We start from the raw sequence: 17904 nt of genomic DNA, 5'->3' as shown, positions 1-17904 counted from the left end.
CAGGGGATATATTAATTTTATTTTCTGTACATAAACCGAACAAGAAATATAGAATCCGATCCAAATATATTACAAGGCATCGAGGGAAGTGTTTTGTGGCCCAACAAAATACTTGAATTTTACTTTCAAAACTTAGACTTGCTGAAATCCCCCTCCAGCCCCTTTTCTGTCTGGAAACAAAACAACGGACCCTTGGCCCAGGTGGGTGAGGGGCCCAACCCCGCCCCTGCTCCAGCAGCCAAGCCCAAGTGCCAGGCACAGCCCTCCCTCCACCTGGAAGGGCTGTCCGTGGCGCAGGGCCCGAGGACGCCACAGCCCAGTCCAAGTCCCTCAGGGTCACCTGTGTATCCTGGTTTTTGCTGCAGTCTCAATTACTGGCTGAAAGTCTTAGAAGCTAATTTTCCAGATGATCCAAAAAATCATGTTCAACACACTCTTCCAGTAGTTTCAAGACCCTCAGGCTATCTGCCACAGGGAACTCTAAGGGTGGGGATCTTGGGGAGTCAGTATTACTTTGGGTCTTAAAAGCACAGTTTAGGGTCTCGAAGAATGGCATCAGTTCTTCCAGGCATTCAACAGACTGTTGGCGCAGGAGAGGAAATTCACTCTTCGTGGCGATCTCATCTAAATCATTTGTTTTCTGCCAAAAAACCCACGACAACGACCCGCTGAGCAAGGCGTGATGGGTGCTGGGGAGGTGCGTGTCAGCGCTGAGGGCGGGGCTGCAGCACCTTCTGGGGTGAGGGGTTGGGGGAGGGCGGTTACCCCTGAGCCCCCTCCCCCAGACCCTGCCCTTCCTCCAGGGGAGGGGGACATCTGTCTGAGCGCGCTGCCCAGACGCTTCAGGGCCAGCAGATGCAGCTAGACAGGTGCGACCATCGCCCGGTTTCAGCACTCAGAGAAGAGAAATTCTGAAGTGACTCAGTCACTGAAAACATTTACCTCGTATTTCAACTTGAGAAGTTCTAGGATCCGAACGGTGTAGGGGATGCATTCCTGCTTCTCCTCCACGTCCGACTGTGGGTCCTCTGTGTCCACCTCCGGAACAAACGCCCACCTGTAGCTGGAGAGGGCACGGGGTGAGGCCGGCAGCTCAAGCCCCTCGCCAACCGACTGAGGGCTCCCAACCGCCCGGCGCACCCACGTAATGTGTGGCCCACCCCACCTTCAACTGTAGGATATTTTTAATGCCCCAGAAAGAAGCCCTCTCCCTTTAGCTGTCGTCCCTCAGTTCCCTCCAGCCCTTGATCTAAGCAAGCACCAGTCTGTTTTCTGTCTGCAGATTGTTTTTACTCTGGACATTTCAGATAAACGGTCACACAACACAGTGCTCTCAGGGGCTGGGGGACTTTCACCCCCATAATGCTGTCAAGTGTCATCATTTCTGAGTATTTTGCTGCATGAAGAGACCACATGTTAAGGATCATTCTGCAACTGATGGACATTTGGGATGTCTGCACATTTTGCTGGTTATGAATAATGCTGCTGTGCATATTCATACACACCAGAATCCAATTTTTAAAAACTAATACTTTCTTTTTTACAATTTCTAAGTTTAAAGCAAAGCTGAGCAGAAACACGTTTCCCACGGTCCCCACTGTCCCCTCGATGCCCAGCTCCCCGGCCACCCACACTCCCACCAGCGGTGTATTTGTTACAGCCACTGGACTGACAAGGATTCGCCACTACCACCTCGAGTCCACAGTTTGTCTAGGGGTTCACTCTTGAGGGTGTATGTTCTGCGAGTTTGGACAGGATGTGTTGACCTGTCTCCCTCATTACAGATTGCACAGAACAGTTTTGCTGCCCTGAATGTCCATATTGTGCACCCCCGCCCCCATGATGCCTAACAGCCACCGATCATTTTCACTGTCTCCAGCGCTGCCGTTTCTAGAATGTCACATCATGGAGTCGTGTGGCGTGTGGCTCTTCAGACTGGCCCCTCCACTTTGCGGAATGCATTTAAAGAGAATCTGGATTTTAACCACTAACATTTATATACGATGACTCGCCCTGGGGGGTGGGACAGACGGAAGCAGCGTCGGGACCAGGCATGAAATGAAACGCGTGAGCCGCTGTGTTAGGCCTATGGAAGTTAAGCCCGGGGGAAAGTGCGTGGGGACAGCAGGTGCCGTCTACTCAGACAAAAGCAGACAAAACGGCCTACACCAAACGGCCTAGTGAGGACAGCAGTGGATCCTCACTGAAGGAGCAAAACCCACTGCAGACCCACACACACCCCCGCCCATCACATGGGGAGCGGAATTCATAAGGAACCCACGCGGAGGTGTCTCTCACACACACCGTCCAGGAAAGCAGAGGTCCAGTGCTCACAAGCAAAGAAAAGCCACCCCTCCTCGGGGATGCACGGTCCCCTCTGACTTACATCTGAAACAAGGGCATCTTGTCAGGTGGAAAAGACAGTGCCGTGTCCAAGAACTTGCAAGCTGCCAAGTACAGGTGGGGGTCTATATACTCATCGTGTTCTAGGTCGCAGAAATGCTGAGATCTATTAAGTTTGCAAAGACACTCTTGTTATGAGTCATTCACATTTGCTCTGGTACATTTGCCTATGAAATGTCCATAAGAAGGGTTTTCCTTGTAAGAAACATACAAAATAACAGACTCTGAGGCCTCCCTGGTAGCACAGGGGTTAAGTTCGCGCGCTACCAAGCTATGGCCAGCCACTGCCACCTGAGCTCCATCTGGCCAGGGAGTGACCACAGGGCGCAGCAGACCTCTCCGTCCTCCCACTGCTCCCCTCAGCAACTTCAGTAGATCTGCCTGTTCTGCCCCCGGCTCTGTCTCTGTGAATCTTGTTCCCTCTAACCCCTCGCACCGCTGGCCTACACCCAGTTCTTATATGCATTAATAAAGTAAAAATAAATCTTTAAAAAACCAACCAACCAACCAACCAAAATAACAGACCCCTTGACAAGTGCTACAAGAAACAGTGGAGCATGCGAGCTAACCCTGACAGGTCGGCCGCCGGCACCCTGCTGGCTTTCATTTCATGCAGAACAAGTAGCTACTCACATCACTGGGTCAAGCGCGTCCTTCAGCTCTTTTTCTAGCTGTTTGAACGTCTGAATCTTAAAAGAAAACACACAAGCTAGTTACTATCACGGAGCAAGCCCCTTCCTGCCTGAGACTACTAAGCCCACAGAAAACAGCAGGGAGTAACGCGGGGTCTAGCTGCGATGGAGTAACTCACAGTGCGAGATCAAGCAGCAGGACAAGAGGTGATTTCACTTCAGCGAGGGCTGACATGTGCTGCCAATCAGATCTGACATGTGGCAGTTAAAACTAGCTACAGGGCGTGCAGGGGTTAAGTCCCAGCACTGTGAAGCTATCTCAGCCACTGCAGCACAAATCTCATCCCCAGTCAGAGAGTGACCCACAGGGTGCAGCAGACTGCTCCTGACCTGCCCGCAGACCCCTCAGCAGCGTATTTCAGTCAGTCTGCCTGCTCTGCACCCCTCTCTGTCTCTGGGGAGTCCTCTCCCCTACCTCTGCCCCACAGCTCTGGCCTATCCCAGTTCTTGCACACATAAATCAATCTATCTTAAAAAAAAAAACAGCTACATAAGAAGTTCGAGATTATTCCTGGGAGAAGCACCTTGAAAAGCTCCAACTTTGCTTTTGAGAGTGAAATATCCGTACTTACTAATTCCGAGACCATTATTGGCCACAGGGAAGTCAAATGCTGAGGAGATATTCTTAGCAGCAGAACTCTGAAAAAAAGAAACATCTGGGCAGCACCTATGGACGTCTGTCCCACTCTGAGATTGTCTGCCAGGCGTTCTAAGGAAAGAAGATTTTACAGATGTCACACAACGCGCAGTCTGGGAATGGCCCTCGCCGCTGCCTTCCCACGACAGCAGCCCAGCAACGCCGCAGTTGGGGCCTGGGCCGCACCTCCGTCCACCCCGCGCCCCTCTGCGAGGTGGGAGTGCAGGGCCCAGCGGTGGGAAGGACGCAGGCGCCTCCCCCCGCCGCCCGCGGGCAGCCCGGCCATCCTGGCGCGGGCCGGCCGGCCGTCCTACCTTGTATCAGGGGGAGGTAGAGGTGGTACTGGTCCAGCTCTCCACTGAAGACGGCGAAGGCCTGGCGCTTGAGCAGCATGGCTTTCTGCGAGACGCCTGAGAACAGCTTCAAGGAGCTGCTGGGCATGTCTGGAACACACACCGACAGCAAGGGCACTCAGTGAGAGCCGCACGCCGGTGCCGCGGGGTGACTGCCCCGGGGACGCCCTGACCGTGACTGAGGGCGAGCGCGGCCATCTGCACATTTGTCTGTGGAAACGCTGTCCTGGAGACTCACTGGTAGGACACCAGTCACGGCAGCTTATCGCCACTTAAGCATCTCTCTGCTAACAGCCGACGACGCGGCCAGGTCCCGGGGTGTGACCTCTGTGCACGCGACATGGGACTTACTCATTAAGTCTTTGAATGTCGTTTTCTCATGGGTCAAGAGATGGTCGATGATGGCCTTCCAACTGGGCATTAAAAAAAACCCAAAATTAAAGAATGAGGATTTGATCAAAAGCATCCACACAAGAACAGCCCCTGTAGGATTGACGAGCAATGCGTTCTGAAGTGGGTGCGTGAACAGAGCACACAGAGGACTGAGTACACACTTCCCACTTACAGCTTAGTACGAGGGACGAAGACGTGGGTGGGCGCAGTCCCCTCTCACTGCAAATGCAAAGAGCAGCTGAGGCCTCTCTGGGGCAAGGGGGTGAGTCCCAGCACTCTGAGGCTGTCGGCAGCCGCTGCAGCACGAGTTCGATCCCGGCCAGGGAGGGACCCAGGCCGCGGCAGGCCCCTCCCGTCTCCCCGCTGCCCCCTCAGCGGTGGGTTTCAGCGGACCCGCCTGTTCTGCTCCCCGCTCTGTCTCTGGTGACTCCTCTCACCGCCACCCCCCACGCTCTGGCCTGTACCCAGTTCTTGCGTGCACAGATGAACAGATCTTTCTAAAGAAAGCCAACAGCAGCTGGCCAGGTACTTTGGTGGGATCCAGAGTCTCTCCTGAATGTGCCCACCCAGGTTGATGCACATGCACTTCTGTTGACGAGAAGTGAGGGCCAGTGAACACAAACACCACTGGCCTTCACTGGGCCCCCAAAAGGCAATGGAGCTACAGGTCAGACGTGACAGGGTTCTGGTGTGAGGGTGGGCACGCAGGCTGGATGAAGAGCCGCCCGGCGCCGCCTCTGCCCGCCACCAGTCAGGGCCTGTCAGGCCAGGGCAGTCACCCAGGGGCACTGCTGGCCTTCAAGGAGAAGGCCCAGGAAGGACAGCTCACACCTGTGTCCACGCATGTCCACTGCCCACCCTGGGCCTGGCCTGCTGCGGGGGCTGAAGAGGCCGGCAGTGAGGCCCAGACAGGGACAAGCACGTTGCCACCTCGATGTCCGACCGACACGTTATGACTGTGAGACCAGGGTGCCGGCCACACCCCTGACGGGGAATCTGTTGAGCTGGGGATGTCCCGCCTGGACGCGCTCCGCCCCCGTCTCCCCCTCAGGGCCGGCCGCACTGGCCCGGGCGGCGCCACGTACTCTGAGCAGCACGTGTCCATGCGGAAGAAGCCGGGGTCCAGGAACAGCTCCAGGACCTCCTTCTTCCAGGCCCGCTTGGTGTAGGCGTATCCGCTCAGGGAGCTCAGCAGCTGGGAGCCCGCCCGGAAGCTGGGGATGTTGCAGGCCCTGGGGGGAGAGGCGGGCGTCAAGGGCCACGGTCGGAGACGGGAAAATCGGTGCATTCAGTGAGGACACGGCCACTCACCTGTGGTTGCGCAAGTAAGGAAAAACGTAGTAAAGCAAGCGGGAGACCAAGGGCACAGCCTTCTCCTTCTCGTCGCTTCGGTACACCATGTCCAGGAGAGAGGCCAGGGTCTGCAACGAGACCGCCAGGATCGGGTCTGCAGCCGCGAGACGCCGCCACCGGGTCCTCACGGAGACCCCAGAAGAGCCCTCCAGGGGCAGCCGGAGGCCAGCACAGACCGCCCTCTGCCAGCCCCGGCAGGTGGCTGCAGCATGTGCACTTACCTCCGCCAGGAGGGCGAGGGCCTGCGTGCTGTACACCGAGGGCGTGGACGCGGACACCATGGCTGACGTGGCGGCGGCCTCTGCCAACAGAGAGGGTCAGCGCTGACCGCCCGACTCAGCCCGTGAAGGCGCCCTGGGCCACGCCCTTCCTCAGCCTGTGGCGTGGCGGGTGCTCCGTCCACAGGCTGAGCTGCAGCCACAGGGCCGGGCGCGTGGCCAGCCAACAGCCACCGCAGCCTGCTCCCAGCTCCGCCGTCCTCAGCGCTCCCGGCCTCCGGCTGGGGCTGTCCTGGCCGTGAGCTCCTGGCGCCGCCCTTCCGGCACGCTGTCTGGCCCGCTGGCCACCCAGCACCCCCATCTGGGCCTCGGCCTCCCGCGTCCAGCAGCCTCCTCTGAGCGTGTCCGGTCTCTCCTGCTCACTCCCTCCCAGACCTGTCTGAATCCCCGCACAGGCCTCTGACCCTTCGCCCCCCGGGGCTCACCGGCTGCTCAGCAACTGCGGCCTCCCCTTCTCTCCACCTACACCTCGTGTGCCCCACCTCGCCACCCCGCTGACCGCTTCGGCTCCTGCTTCTGAGTCCTCATCGACGAAAATGCGCTGCTGGCTAAGCCCACGTCACGCCTGAGGGTTTCCGCAGCTCGGTGGCCTGCAGCAGCCCAACCACACTGGTCTACCGCGGAGGCCCCGGTACCCCGCCACGGGCTCCGGGTGCCACAGGTCTTTCCCAACCTCCAGCTCTCACTTTTCGCCCCTCCTTGGATGACCAGCAACACTTCTCAGTGGACAGCCCCATCGTAGTAAGAAAGTCCATGCAGTGACAGGACACGTCAGTTTTGTCACTATGCGTCACTAGCCCAGGACACTGACACCCGTGTTCTCTTCTCTGCCTTCTCATTTTTGACTATATTCACTTCAAAACCTTTACCTGGGCTTCCCCGGTGGCACAAGGGGTTAAAGCGCAGCGGCAGTGAAGCCATCAGGCTGCAGCACGAGTTGCATCCCCGGCCGGGGAGGGCCTCTGCAACGCCCTTTCAGTCAACCTGTTCTGCTCCCCACTCTGTCTGGTGAGTCCTCTCACCCCCACACCGCCGACCTATATCCCAGCTCTTGTGTGCACAGATAAACAAATACATCTAAAAGAAAATCCTTTACCAAAGACACAGTTCTGTCCTGGAGCGGCAGGGGCCCGGGACAAGGTCTAGGGGCTCTTTGGGGGACAGAGAGGTGAGCAGTCCATCCACCTGGTGGCAGGGAGCTGGGACGGAGGCCGACAGGGGTCCATCTGTCGCCTCAGGCTCTGCCAGCGCCTTAGAGCAGGCTGGGCTGGGGCATCTTGTTCCTTCAAGGCTTCTGATTTTCCCCATTTCTTAAAACTGTGGATTGGGGGGTGCGGGGGGGGCAGTGGGTGGCCACGCCTTCCAATCATCACTCATCACCTAGTTCGGACTGGGGGGAAGCTGGAAGCCGAGGACTTGTTTAATTTTCCTGCCAAGTCGACGTGGACCGCCAGGCTCTCTGGGTAGCCTGGGCCTCCTCCGACCTCTCTGTGGCCTCCTCCTCCAGGCCGTCCTGCCGAGAGGACCCGGAGCCCCAGCAGCTGGCCACGGGGCTGCTTTCCGGCCCTCCCGCACCTACCGTTCAGGTCGTCCTCAGCATCAGACCCCTCCAGAGGGAGCTGGGGCTGGGCCTTCACTTCCAGGTTTCTGCTTAGCCAGCTGGTTTGTTCCAAGGACGAGCCAGCGATGTTTCCCAAGGCTTCCAGGATCTTTTGAGTGACTTCCTGAGCATGAGGAGGAAAGGAGAGGAAGTCGGTAAAAAGCACCTGAAGTGTACAAGCAGCTGTTGGCGACGCGTGACGCAGCCCATGCGGGCCGCAGAGGCCGCCTTCTAGGAACCGCCCTGAAAGGTAACCGAGGCACGCGGACAGGACTGTCGTCACGCGAGGCACCTAAGTCACTAGCGCGCGTCGGCCTTTCTTTTCTGTGCTACATCTCTGAAACCAGCGTGCATTTCACACCCCTTGCACAGCACGCCCCTCCCTGGCGAGCCACATCCGGGCGCTCACATGGCTTGTGGCACCGCCCGCCGATGCAGCAAGCAGGCAGGAAGTCAGCGCTCGCACGGTGTCCCCAGGCAGGGCACCCCCAGGCTCGCGTCCTGGTTTCTTAGGGCCCTGGGTGCTTGCTAGAAGCATGCCGTTCAGTGGCGCAACAAAAAGCAACATTATCCACACTGCCTGGGAGGGTGAGGTGCGGGTCCTCGCAGCAGGAGCACCCCAGGGAAGGAAGCTGGCGGAGCACCAGGTAAGGGCCAGACGCTGCGGCTTCTCAGCAGCACCGTCAGGTGTCACAGGTGAGCGCTCGGGGTCCTCGACACCGAGGACAGGAGCCCTGAGGCCACTCCCAGGGCCAGTGCACGTTGTGTGGAGCCAGGGAGCGGGCACCTGGGAGCGGTGTGGCGCCTGAGGGCAGCTGGGGGGGTTAGGGGGAGGCAGGTCGCATGCAGAAAGCGGACGGAGCAGAGGTGTCTGGTGACCCTGGAACTTAGAGCTGAACCTGGGGCGTGTGGGCGAGCAGCAGGGGCCCACCTGGCCCCCAAAGGTGCTGAGGAGACGTGTGCTGGCTACAAGTGGCGTAATGCCACCGGCTGCAGGCCACGAGGCGTTAGCTGGGGCGTGAGCTGCAGGGGGCGGTCAGGGGCTGGCTCTTAATGGCGCTTTCCTCACTGCAAGTGGAGACCAACCAGCCGCCTGGATGTTCTCACTATGGCGGCGCTTCAGAATCGGGGGTGGGGAGCCCTTCCCTTTCGCCACCACCAGGCCATGCACAGCCAGCAGTGAGAGCATCAAAGCCGTAACATGGAGCCAGGAGACCAAGCTCTCCAGCAGTGATCAAAGGCAGCACTGGCCCCTCTTTATCTGACTCGTGCAGGCATGCTCCTGCTCCCGGGAGACTGTCCACGGGGCAAGGGGAGGCGGGAGGGGGCGGGCTTTACTTTTAGTTTTCCAAATTCTGCAAACTTCCCAGGAGTATGGATTTCCTCCCTACCAAGGCGGGGAGAAGGAAGAAAGAGCCGTAGAAGCAAGACCATGGATGGAGATTTATCATCCCTGCTACACTGAAGGCCAGCCCCCCTCATCTGGCAAGTGGGGGCGAGCGTCTTGCCAACTGCACAGCAGACGGCTCCTGCCCGACACACGGCGCCTCAAGGAGATCGGCTTGAGGCCGTGGAGGCCTCCGCAGGCAGTTATGGGGGTCCCACCTGGGCGCTAATGCACGCTCTCTACCCCAACCAGTGCTTGCTACCTGCGAGACCCCTGGGAAGGGAAAGCTGGCTGCAGCCGCCAGCTTACATGACACCGCCAGACAGACCTGCAGATCTTTCTGATCCTTCTTGCTTTCCAGGTTGGGAGTTCTCGTGACAAAGTCATTCAGCATGCTGTGGAGAGACAATCACCTTCAGACCAGGAGCACTGCAGCAGGCCTCCCTGGTGGCGCAGGGGTTAGTCTCAGCACTTTATCTCTATGGCCTGAGTTCGAGCCCCGGCCAGGGAGTGACCCACAGGGCAGAGCAGACCCCTCCCGGCTCCCCGCTGCTCCCCTCAGCAGTGGATTTCAGTAGATCTGCCTGTTCTGCTCCCCACTTGTTTCTGGTGAATCTTCTCATTCCCCTCCCGCCTCGCACCTCCGGCCAACACCCCAGGTCTTCTATGCATAATAAATTAATCTTAAAAAAAGATGCTGCAGAAACAAAAATACATTCCTGCAGAAAATAACAAGCACCTTGCGAACGTGGGGTCCCCTACCTGAGGAGCAGGAAGTGGCCAGGGGGAGCCAGGTTCAGCTGCACTGACTCCTTCAACACGGCCAGCAGAGAAGCAGAGTCCGCCTGCAGGGCAGTCACTGGGAGCCTGTTTGAAAAACCACACAGAAAAAAATACCCAACCATGAGCAGGTCAGTACAAAAGCGTTTATTCAGTAGCTCCTTTTCTGCCCCGGGGCTGGAGCGTGGAAGGGAAGCCGGCAAGTCCGACCCACCTATTTCTTCCTGTTGAAGTACGTGCGTGTGCACAGGCCAAAGTGTGTCCGCATGACCCGGGGCCTGCGCCGTGGGTCAGAGGCCTTGGCCTCCTGGTCCCTAACTGAAAGGCTGCAGGGAGCCCTTGTCCTTGAGCGTCTGCGCTCCCGGTGTTGTAACAGGGCCACAGGGGCGGAGGAGCAAAGGTAAGGTCAGGGGTCACCCGCCCAGAGCTGCTCTCCAGGGCTCTCGGGCCAGGCTTGCGGGGGGACGAGATCTGGGAGGGCGGCCCACCCGGGCGGCACACCCGGGCCTGGTGCGCAACCTCGGCTGAGTGGCCTCAGCTGCGTCTCTCTGATACGGGCGCTGCTGCCGGCGTGACCACAGGTACCGTGCTGCCAGCACAGCAGCTCACCTCAGCTCCTGGAGCAAGAGCTGCAGCGATGACGAGGGTGGAGGGATCGCTGCTCTGCAGCTCTGCACGGCTCCCAGACCACGGTCCTGCGGGTCTGCGCGCCTGGCTCTACCTGCCTGCAGCTTCAGGGCGTGCAGTGGGCATCTGGGGCAGGCGGCCTGGGCTGGCCTCGGAAGCTGCCTAGTTGCCGGAGCTATTCCTGTGAGACTCCGGGAGCTCCAGGCACCCCTGGGTGGTCTGTGACCCCTCACTGCTGCAGCGAGCCCAAGCCATCTCCCCTTCCTCTCGGAGAAGCACCTGTGCAGTCTGCTGCCGTGCCTCCTGTCCCGAGGCTGCTGGCGTGGGAGGGGTCAAGCTGCCAACCCAGCAGAAGAGGGGGGCCCCAAGCACCCTGTCTCCTGCTGTAAAGGTCTCGGACAGGTTTTTAATTTTTGTTGTTATCACAACCAGTGACATGCTAGCTACTTCTTAACGTTTATCAGGCCCCTCTAAAGCTCTGCTGACATAAAGTGTTGAGCATGTGGAAGTTAATGCCAGGTCAGATCTCCAGAGAAGACAAAAGCAGCTCAGCTGGGCACCGCCAGGCCTCGGGGAGCGGCACAGCACGCGCCCACGCCGGACGCTCTGCAGCAGCCCCCCCGAGTTATCCCCGTGAGAAGGGCCGACGGCGTTACCTTTGGATGAAAGCATAGCAGAACTGCAGCACCGGGATGTCCACCAGGGGCGACTTCTGGAAATGAAAATGAAGCCCGTGACTCCGCGTCGGTAGGAAAAAGGCCAAGAGGAATTCAGATACATAACAAGGCAGGCTCCGTCTTCTAAGAAGGCGAATGTTTCAGCCCAAGGAGCTTTCAGATACGAGACGAAAAAGAGGTAGAAGTGTCACCTGAGCGTCCCGAAAGCAGGCGAGTGGAGGGGGTGTCTCGGTATTTCTGCGCTCAGCAGACTTCCCTGTCTGGCATCCACTCCAGACCGTTAACAAGGATCCGGGCAACGTGTGGCGAAGAGCAACCTGCCCTCATGACACGGGCCCCTGAATGCCCACGACTCCGAGACAAGAGTCAATAAAACCCAACTCCCGGCCTCACTAAGGAGCCCCTCAAGCCCACCTCAGCGCTCCCCACCCCAGGTGGCTGGGGCTTCAGGGCAAGCTGTTCCCCTTGACCAGCAGAAGGTGATTTGTAGAAGTCACAGAAATTGAGCTAACTAACAAAACTAACCACAAAATGAAATTTTATGGTTGAATGGCCAAAAACCAGCCAGCCGGACAAGATCTGTTTTTGTTTTTGTTTTTTTTAACCCCAACATGAGAATAGAAGGTGCAGACACTTGGGGGAATCAGTAATGTGAAGGGGCGAGACGGGAGGGTGGTAGCCGTCTGAGCCAGCAGTGCTGCAGGGGCCTCTCCCCGTGTCAGGGGCGTCTCCCAGAATCAGGGGGGCATCTCCCCGAATCAGGGGGGGCATCTCCCCGCGTCAGGGGCCTCTCCCCGCGTCAGGGGGGGCATCTCCCCGCGTCAGGGGGGGCATCTCCCCGCGTCAGGGGCCTCTCCCCGCGTCAGGGGCCTCTCCCCGCATCAGGGGGGCAGCTCCCCACGTCAGGGGCGTCTCCCCGCATCAGGGGGGCAGCTCCCCGTGTCAGGGCATCTCCCTGCGACAGGGGGACCTCTCTCCACATGGGGGCAGCTCCCCACGCCTGAGACACAAGGGCTGCACTCCCTGTGGCATCTTCGTGGTTAGCTGCTGTCATGGGTATCTGTGTACCAAGTGAAAGGCCACAAGCCCTCCTGGCAGCTGGGGGAGTGGTGCGTGACAGCACCTCCCGGGTCCCTTCCTCAGACTCGGGGGAATCAAGGCCCCGGCCATCTGACTGGGAAATAACAAGCAGCTCAAAGACCCTGAGCACCAAGCCTAGGATCATATGCAGCTTTTTGAGAAGAGGCCTAGAAAGCCAATTTATTAAGAAAAGGAAAGTCCCTATTGCAACCCATAGGAACCAAACACGAAGAGACAGAAGAACACATCACAAATGCACCAGCAGAGAAGCCCTGAGAGGAGTCTCAGCTCAGTAGAATTGTGAAAGGTGCCTGAAGAGGAGTTTACAGTAGCAGCTATGTTTGCTGAATTAAAGTAAAATAATGGATGATGAAAAATAGAAACAAAATACAGATGGAGGAAATATGAGACTATTACAAGTAGAAATAATATTTCTAAAAATACTATAATCCAAATAAAAAAATGTAACGGAGGCCCTCAGTAGTAGACAAAGGCAGGCAGTAAAGAGAGCTAGAGAGCTTGAAAGCACAGCAATAGAGAACAGACAGAAACAACAAAGAGAAACGCGAATTTAAAAAAGGAAGCTGTGTAAGGTCCTTGGCGGTAACCTAAAGAGAAGTAACACCTATATCATCGAGGTCCCAGAAGGCCAGAGAAAGGCCCAGAAAATTTATCTGAAGAAATCATTGCTGCAAGTCATCTCATTCTGGGAAATGAACCAAATGTTCTGATCCAAGAGGCCTGAAAATTTTTGTTCCAAAATGACTGTCCTACCAAAGTGATAAATAGTTAATACACTCCCCCTCAAAGTAGCAACTACAGTATTCAAAGAAACTGAGCACAAAATGTTAGAATTTATATGGAACCATCTCAGGATCGCTTTTGAGAACTTGAGAGAAAAGGAGAGAAACTGGTGTCACGATACCTTATTGTAAACTATACTGCAAAGCAACATACTAAAAAGACTGCAGTACTGGCATCTAAACAGCACACGGATTGAGGGAACAGAGCTGAAGTTCTAGAACTAGTCCATGCACATATCAATACTTAGCTCATGGTGAAGGCGCCGCAAGCATGCACGGGAAGTGGGAAACCTCCTTAACAAGTGGTGCGGGGCAAAGTGGAGGCCACATGCAAAAGTGACCAACTCCATTCACTAAAGTAGGTAAGAATGACCTGTCCACCTGTCTGCCTTACATACCGCTTGAGCAGTACAGTGATTGTATTGATTCTCATCACCCATGAACATGTGATGTTTTTCTATCATCTCATGTCATGACCTAAATTTACATCCTCTTGTAACCTGTGATTGGTCCTTCCCCTCCTTGGGGTAAGTCAATTTTGAGGCATCTGAATCTTTTGACGCGATTGTGAATGGAACCATTCTCTTCATTTTTCTTATTTCTGTATACAAATGCTATGGATTTTGTAACTTGCCTCTTTGTTGAATACATCCACTGTTTCTAACAGCTTTTTGGTGGTGTGTATAGGGTTTTCTATAGATAGCATCTCATCTGCAAGTATTGACAGTCTCACTTCTTTTCCAGACTGGATTCCTTTGATTTCCTGTTGTCTTACTGCTCTAGCTAAAGCCTCTAACACTGTATTAAACAAAAGTGGTTGCAGTGGGCATCCTTGCTTTTTCACTATATTAAAGTGAAAACTTTCAGCTTTAAGACATGAATATTTAAATAGCAATGGCCTCTTGGGCCTAGGAATGCTTTCCAAGATGACACAGAGGCAGACACAGGGACCTGCAAAGAGAAGTGCCTGGGACAGTAGGAAGGTTCTAAAGCCCACTGCCCTGCAAGGTCAGGCACCGAGTGGGTTTGGGAAGCTAATAAAAGCTAGAAAAGTGTATATCCTTTGACCTAGTAATACTGCACCTGATCACCTATCACTCAGTATAAAAACTCTTTTAGTGCGTTAAAGAAACCTAAGGAAATTTAGCATCTCTACCCTGAACTGAAGACCTTAAAAAGGGAAATAAAAGGAATGCAGGAGATTAAAAGATTACTGGAGGAGATAAAGAATTCTTAGAAAAGCAATGAAAACAGAATAGATGAAATGGAAGAATGAATCAGTATTCTCGAAGACACAGAAGTAAAAAGAATCAAAATAGAGAAGAAAAGAGAAGTAAAAAGGATGAAGGAACACTTCAAGAGCTATCTGACACCATGAGGAACGGAAATATAAGAATTATATAGGTCTCCCAGAAGGTGAGGAGAAAGGCCAAGGAATTGAGAAAATACTCAGATTGTTGAAAAGAACTCCCCAAGTTTGAAGGAGATGAAAACAGACATACAAAAAACAAGAACACCAAACTTCCATGATGAAAGGAGAAATACATCAAGATATATAACAGTAAAGCTCCCAAGAATTGAGGACAAGGAGATAATAATGAAGTTGGCAAGAGGGAAGAAACAACCTATAAAGGAAAACCAATCAGACTGCCATCAGACTTCTCTGAAGAAATAATACGGGCAGAAGAGAATGGAGGGACATTCTCAACAAACTCTCAGACATCAAATGCCAACCAAGAATACTTAATCCTGCAAAGCTCTCCTTCCTCTATGAAGAAAAAATAAGGACATTCTCAGACAAACAGAAACTGTAATTTTGCCACAACAAAACCCAACTCCAAAAAATACTACAAGATACCCTTAAGCCAAAGCCAACAGAGGGATGAGTATGATCAAAATAAGAAATAAAAGCACAAAAAGACCAACAAAATGGTAAATATAGATGCTAAAGTATCAGTATTAACTCTAAATGTAAACGGCTTAAACTCATCAATAAAAAGACAGAGTTGCAGGCTGGATTAAAAAACAGAACCCAATCTTTTGCTATCTCCAGGAAACACATCCAATTGCAAAAGATAAAAATAAATAGAAAGTAAAAGGATGGAAAACAGTCCTACAACCAAATGGACCAAAAATGGAGGCCAGAATAGTTATACTTGTATCAGATAAAACAGACTTCAAACTAAAAAAGGTTAAAAGAGACACAGAGGGACCCTCCCTGGTGGCACAACGGGTTAGGATACAGCTCTGCAAGCTGACTGCAGCCACATCAGTGCAAGTTCAATCCCCGCCCCAGAAGTGATCCTCATGGCTCGGCAAACCTCTCCCACCCTCCCACTGCTCCCCTAAGCAGTGTACCTTGTTGATCTGCCTGTTCTGCTCTCTGCTCTGTCTCTGGTGAATCCTCCCACCACCCCTGCACCTCTGGTTTGTACCCCAGTTCTGTATGTATAAATAAATAAATCTTAAAAAAAAAAAGAGAGAGAGAGACACACACACACACACAGACAGCCTCTACGTTATGACTAAGGGGGACAATATAGCAAGAAGACTTAACACTCATCAACATATATGCACCAAATGAAGGAGCACCAAAATATATCAGGAAACTTATCAGCTATGAAAACGTGAATTAGAGAAATTACATATGCAGTAGGAGATTTCAATACACCACTCTCAACAGTGGACAGATTAACAAGACAAAAATAAGTAAGGACAGGACACTAAGCTCTAAACAAGAAACGAGACCTCATGGGTCTAACAGACATCTATAGAATATTGCAAAAAATCTGAGTACACACTTTTCTCAAATCCTCATGGATCATTCTCAAGGATTGATCACATACTTGTCTTGGACACAAGATAAATATCAATAGATACAGTAAGACTGAAATCATACCAACTATCTTCTCTGACCATGAAGGAATTTAACTAGAAATAAACCATGTGAAGAAAGGCAAGAAACCCTCCTACTCCGTGGAGACTCAACCCCACACTATCATTTGACCAATGGATAAAGAAGAAATTAAAAAGTACCTTGAGAAGAAGGACAATGAGGACACAAGTCTCCAAAACTTATAGGACTCATTAAAAGCAGTTATAAGAGGAAAATACATAACAATATCTAAAGAAACAAGAAACATCTCAAAGAAACAACCTAACCCCCCACTTTAAAGAACTGGAAAAAGAACAAAATAACCCAAAGCCAGTAGAAGTCAGGAAATAATAAAAGTCAAAGCAGCAATAAATGAAATAGAAGTTTGGAAAACAATCCAAAAAAATCAATGAAGCCAAAAGTTGATTCTTTGAAAACGTAAACAAAATAGACAAACCTCTAGCCAGACTCACAAAGAAAAGACAGGAGAAAGCACAAGTAAACAGGACCATAAATGAAAGAGGAGAAATCACAATAGACATAGAAGAAATCAAAAGAATAATCAGAGAATATTACGAACAGCTATATGCAAACAAGTTCAACAATATAGACAAGATGGACAAATTCCTACAACTTTAGAATCATCCAAAGATAGATACAGAAATAGAACAACTAAACAGGCCAATTACAAGCAGTGAAATTGAAGCAGTAATTAAAACTCTCCCCAAGAATCCAAGAATAAAAAGGCCAAGACCAGATGGATTTATAAATGAACTTTACCAAACATTCAGAAATGAACTAGTGTCTATTCTGCACAAATGCATTAGAAAAAAATCGAGAAAGAAGGAATACTACCAGATACATTCTATGAAGCCTACATCACACTAATATCAAAAGCTAACAAAGACAACACAAAAAATGAAAACTTCAGACCAATCTCCTTAATGAACACTGACGCAAAAATCCTCAATAAAACCTTAGCTAACAGAGTCAAACAATGCATAAAAATAAGACACGAGGCCAAATGGGCTCTATTTCAGGGGCACAAGGATGGTTCAACATCTGCAAATCAATAATTATCATACATCACATCCACCAACAGAAAAATGAAATCCACATAATCACATCAATAGATGCAGAGAAGAAATGTGACAAAGCTCAACGTCCATTTATGATAAAGGCCCTTGCAATTCTTGGAATAGAAGGAACGTACCTAAACATAATAAAAGCCATATGTGCCGAACCCACAGCCAGTATTATCCTCAATGGAGAAAAGCTGAAAGCCTTTCCTTTAAGATCAGGAATAAGACAAGGATGTCCATTATCACTATTGCTCTTCAACATAGTACTGAAAGTCATAGCCAGAGCAGTAAGACAGGGAAAAGACATACAAGGAATCCAAATAGGGAAAGAAGAAGTAAAACTATCTTTATTTGCAGATGACATGATAATTTACATGGAAACCCTAAAAACTTCATAGATAAACTAATCAGAACAATTAACCAGTTTAGTAAAGTAGAAGGATATAAAATCAATACACAAAAGTCAGTAGCCTTCCTATACACAATCAGTCAGAAGAAGTGGAAATCAATAAGCCATCCCCTTTACAATTAAAAAAAAAAATCAAATACTTGGGAATAAACCTAACAAAAGAGGTAAAAGATCTATGCAAAGAAAATTATAAAGCACTGTTAAAAGAAATCCAAGACGACACCAAGAAATGGAAAGACATCCCCTGCTCATGGATTATAAAAAGTAACATTATTAAAATGGCCATCCTACTAAAAGCAATTTACAGATTTAATGCTATCCCAATAAAAGTCTCAATGACATTCTTCAAAGAAATAGAACAAATACTGATTCCATATAAATTAGTGAGATTTATATGGAACCACAAAAAACTTCGAATAGCTGTTTCCTTTAGCTCCTGACTAAAACCAAAGAGAATGGAGGTCTCACAGCCTCA

At 52.1% G+C, this 17904-nt stretch overlaps 1 protein-coding gene across 1 annotated transcript in view; it reads right to left on the bottom strand.

The window, feature by feature from the left end:
* The window catches only part of DOPEY2 (dopey family member 2), a 61534-nt gene continuing 43630 nt past the window's right edge, over window positions 1-17904 (bottom strand). The window contains exons 21-34 of the mRNA XM_012730877.1: window positions 11160-11308; window positions 9859-9963; window positions 9425-9491; window positions 7689-7833; window positions 6053-6132; window positions 5790-5899; window positions 5564-5710; window positions 4437-4498; window positions 4047-4175; window positions 3668-3804; window positions 3037-3092; window positions 2387-2509; window positions 943-1063; window positions 1-640 (exon numbers count right to left, since the gene is read on the bottom strand). Coding sequence (XP_012586331.1) covers window positions 395-640; window positions 943-1063; window positions 2387-2509; window positions 3037-3092; window positions 3668-3804; window positions 4047-4175; window positions 4437-4498; window positions 5564-5710; window positions 5790-5899; window positions 6053-6132; window positions 7689-7833; window positions 9425-9491; window positions 9859-9963; window positions 11160-11308 — 1677 coding nt within the window. The 3' untranslated portion in view covers window positions 1-394. The remainder of the gene's footprint in view (window positions 641-942; window positions 1064-2386; window positions 2510-3036; window positions 3093-3667; window positions 3805-4046; window positions 4176-4436; window positions 4499-5563; window positions 5711-5789; window positions 5900-6052; window positions 6133-7688; window positions 7834-9424; window positions 9492-9858; window positions 9964-11159; window positions 11309-17904) is intronic.

The sequence above is a fragment of the Condylura cristata genome, unplaced genomic scaffold (genome assembly GCF_000260355.1).
Source record: "Condylura cristata isolate star-nosed mole 26May11 unplaced genomic scaffold, ConCri1.0 scaffold00003, whole genome shotgun sequence".
In the NCBI taxonomy this organism is placed as follows: domain Eukaryota; kingdom Metazoa; phylum Chordata; class Mammalia; order Eulipotyphla; family Talpidae; genus Condylura; species Condylura cristata.
Note: the sequence above shows the minus strand (reverse complement) of the source record. Positions and strands in the feature narration are given on the sequence as shown.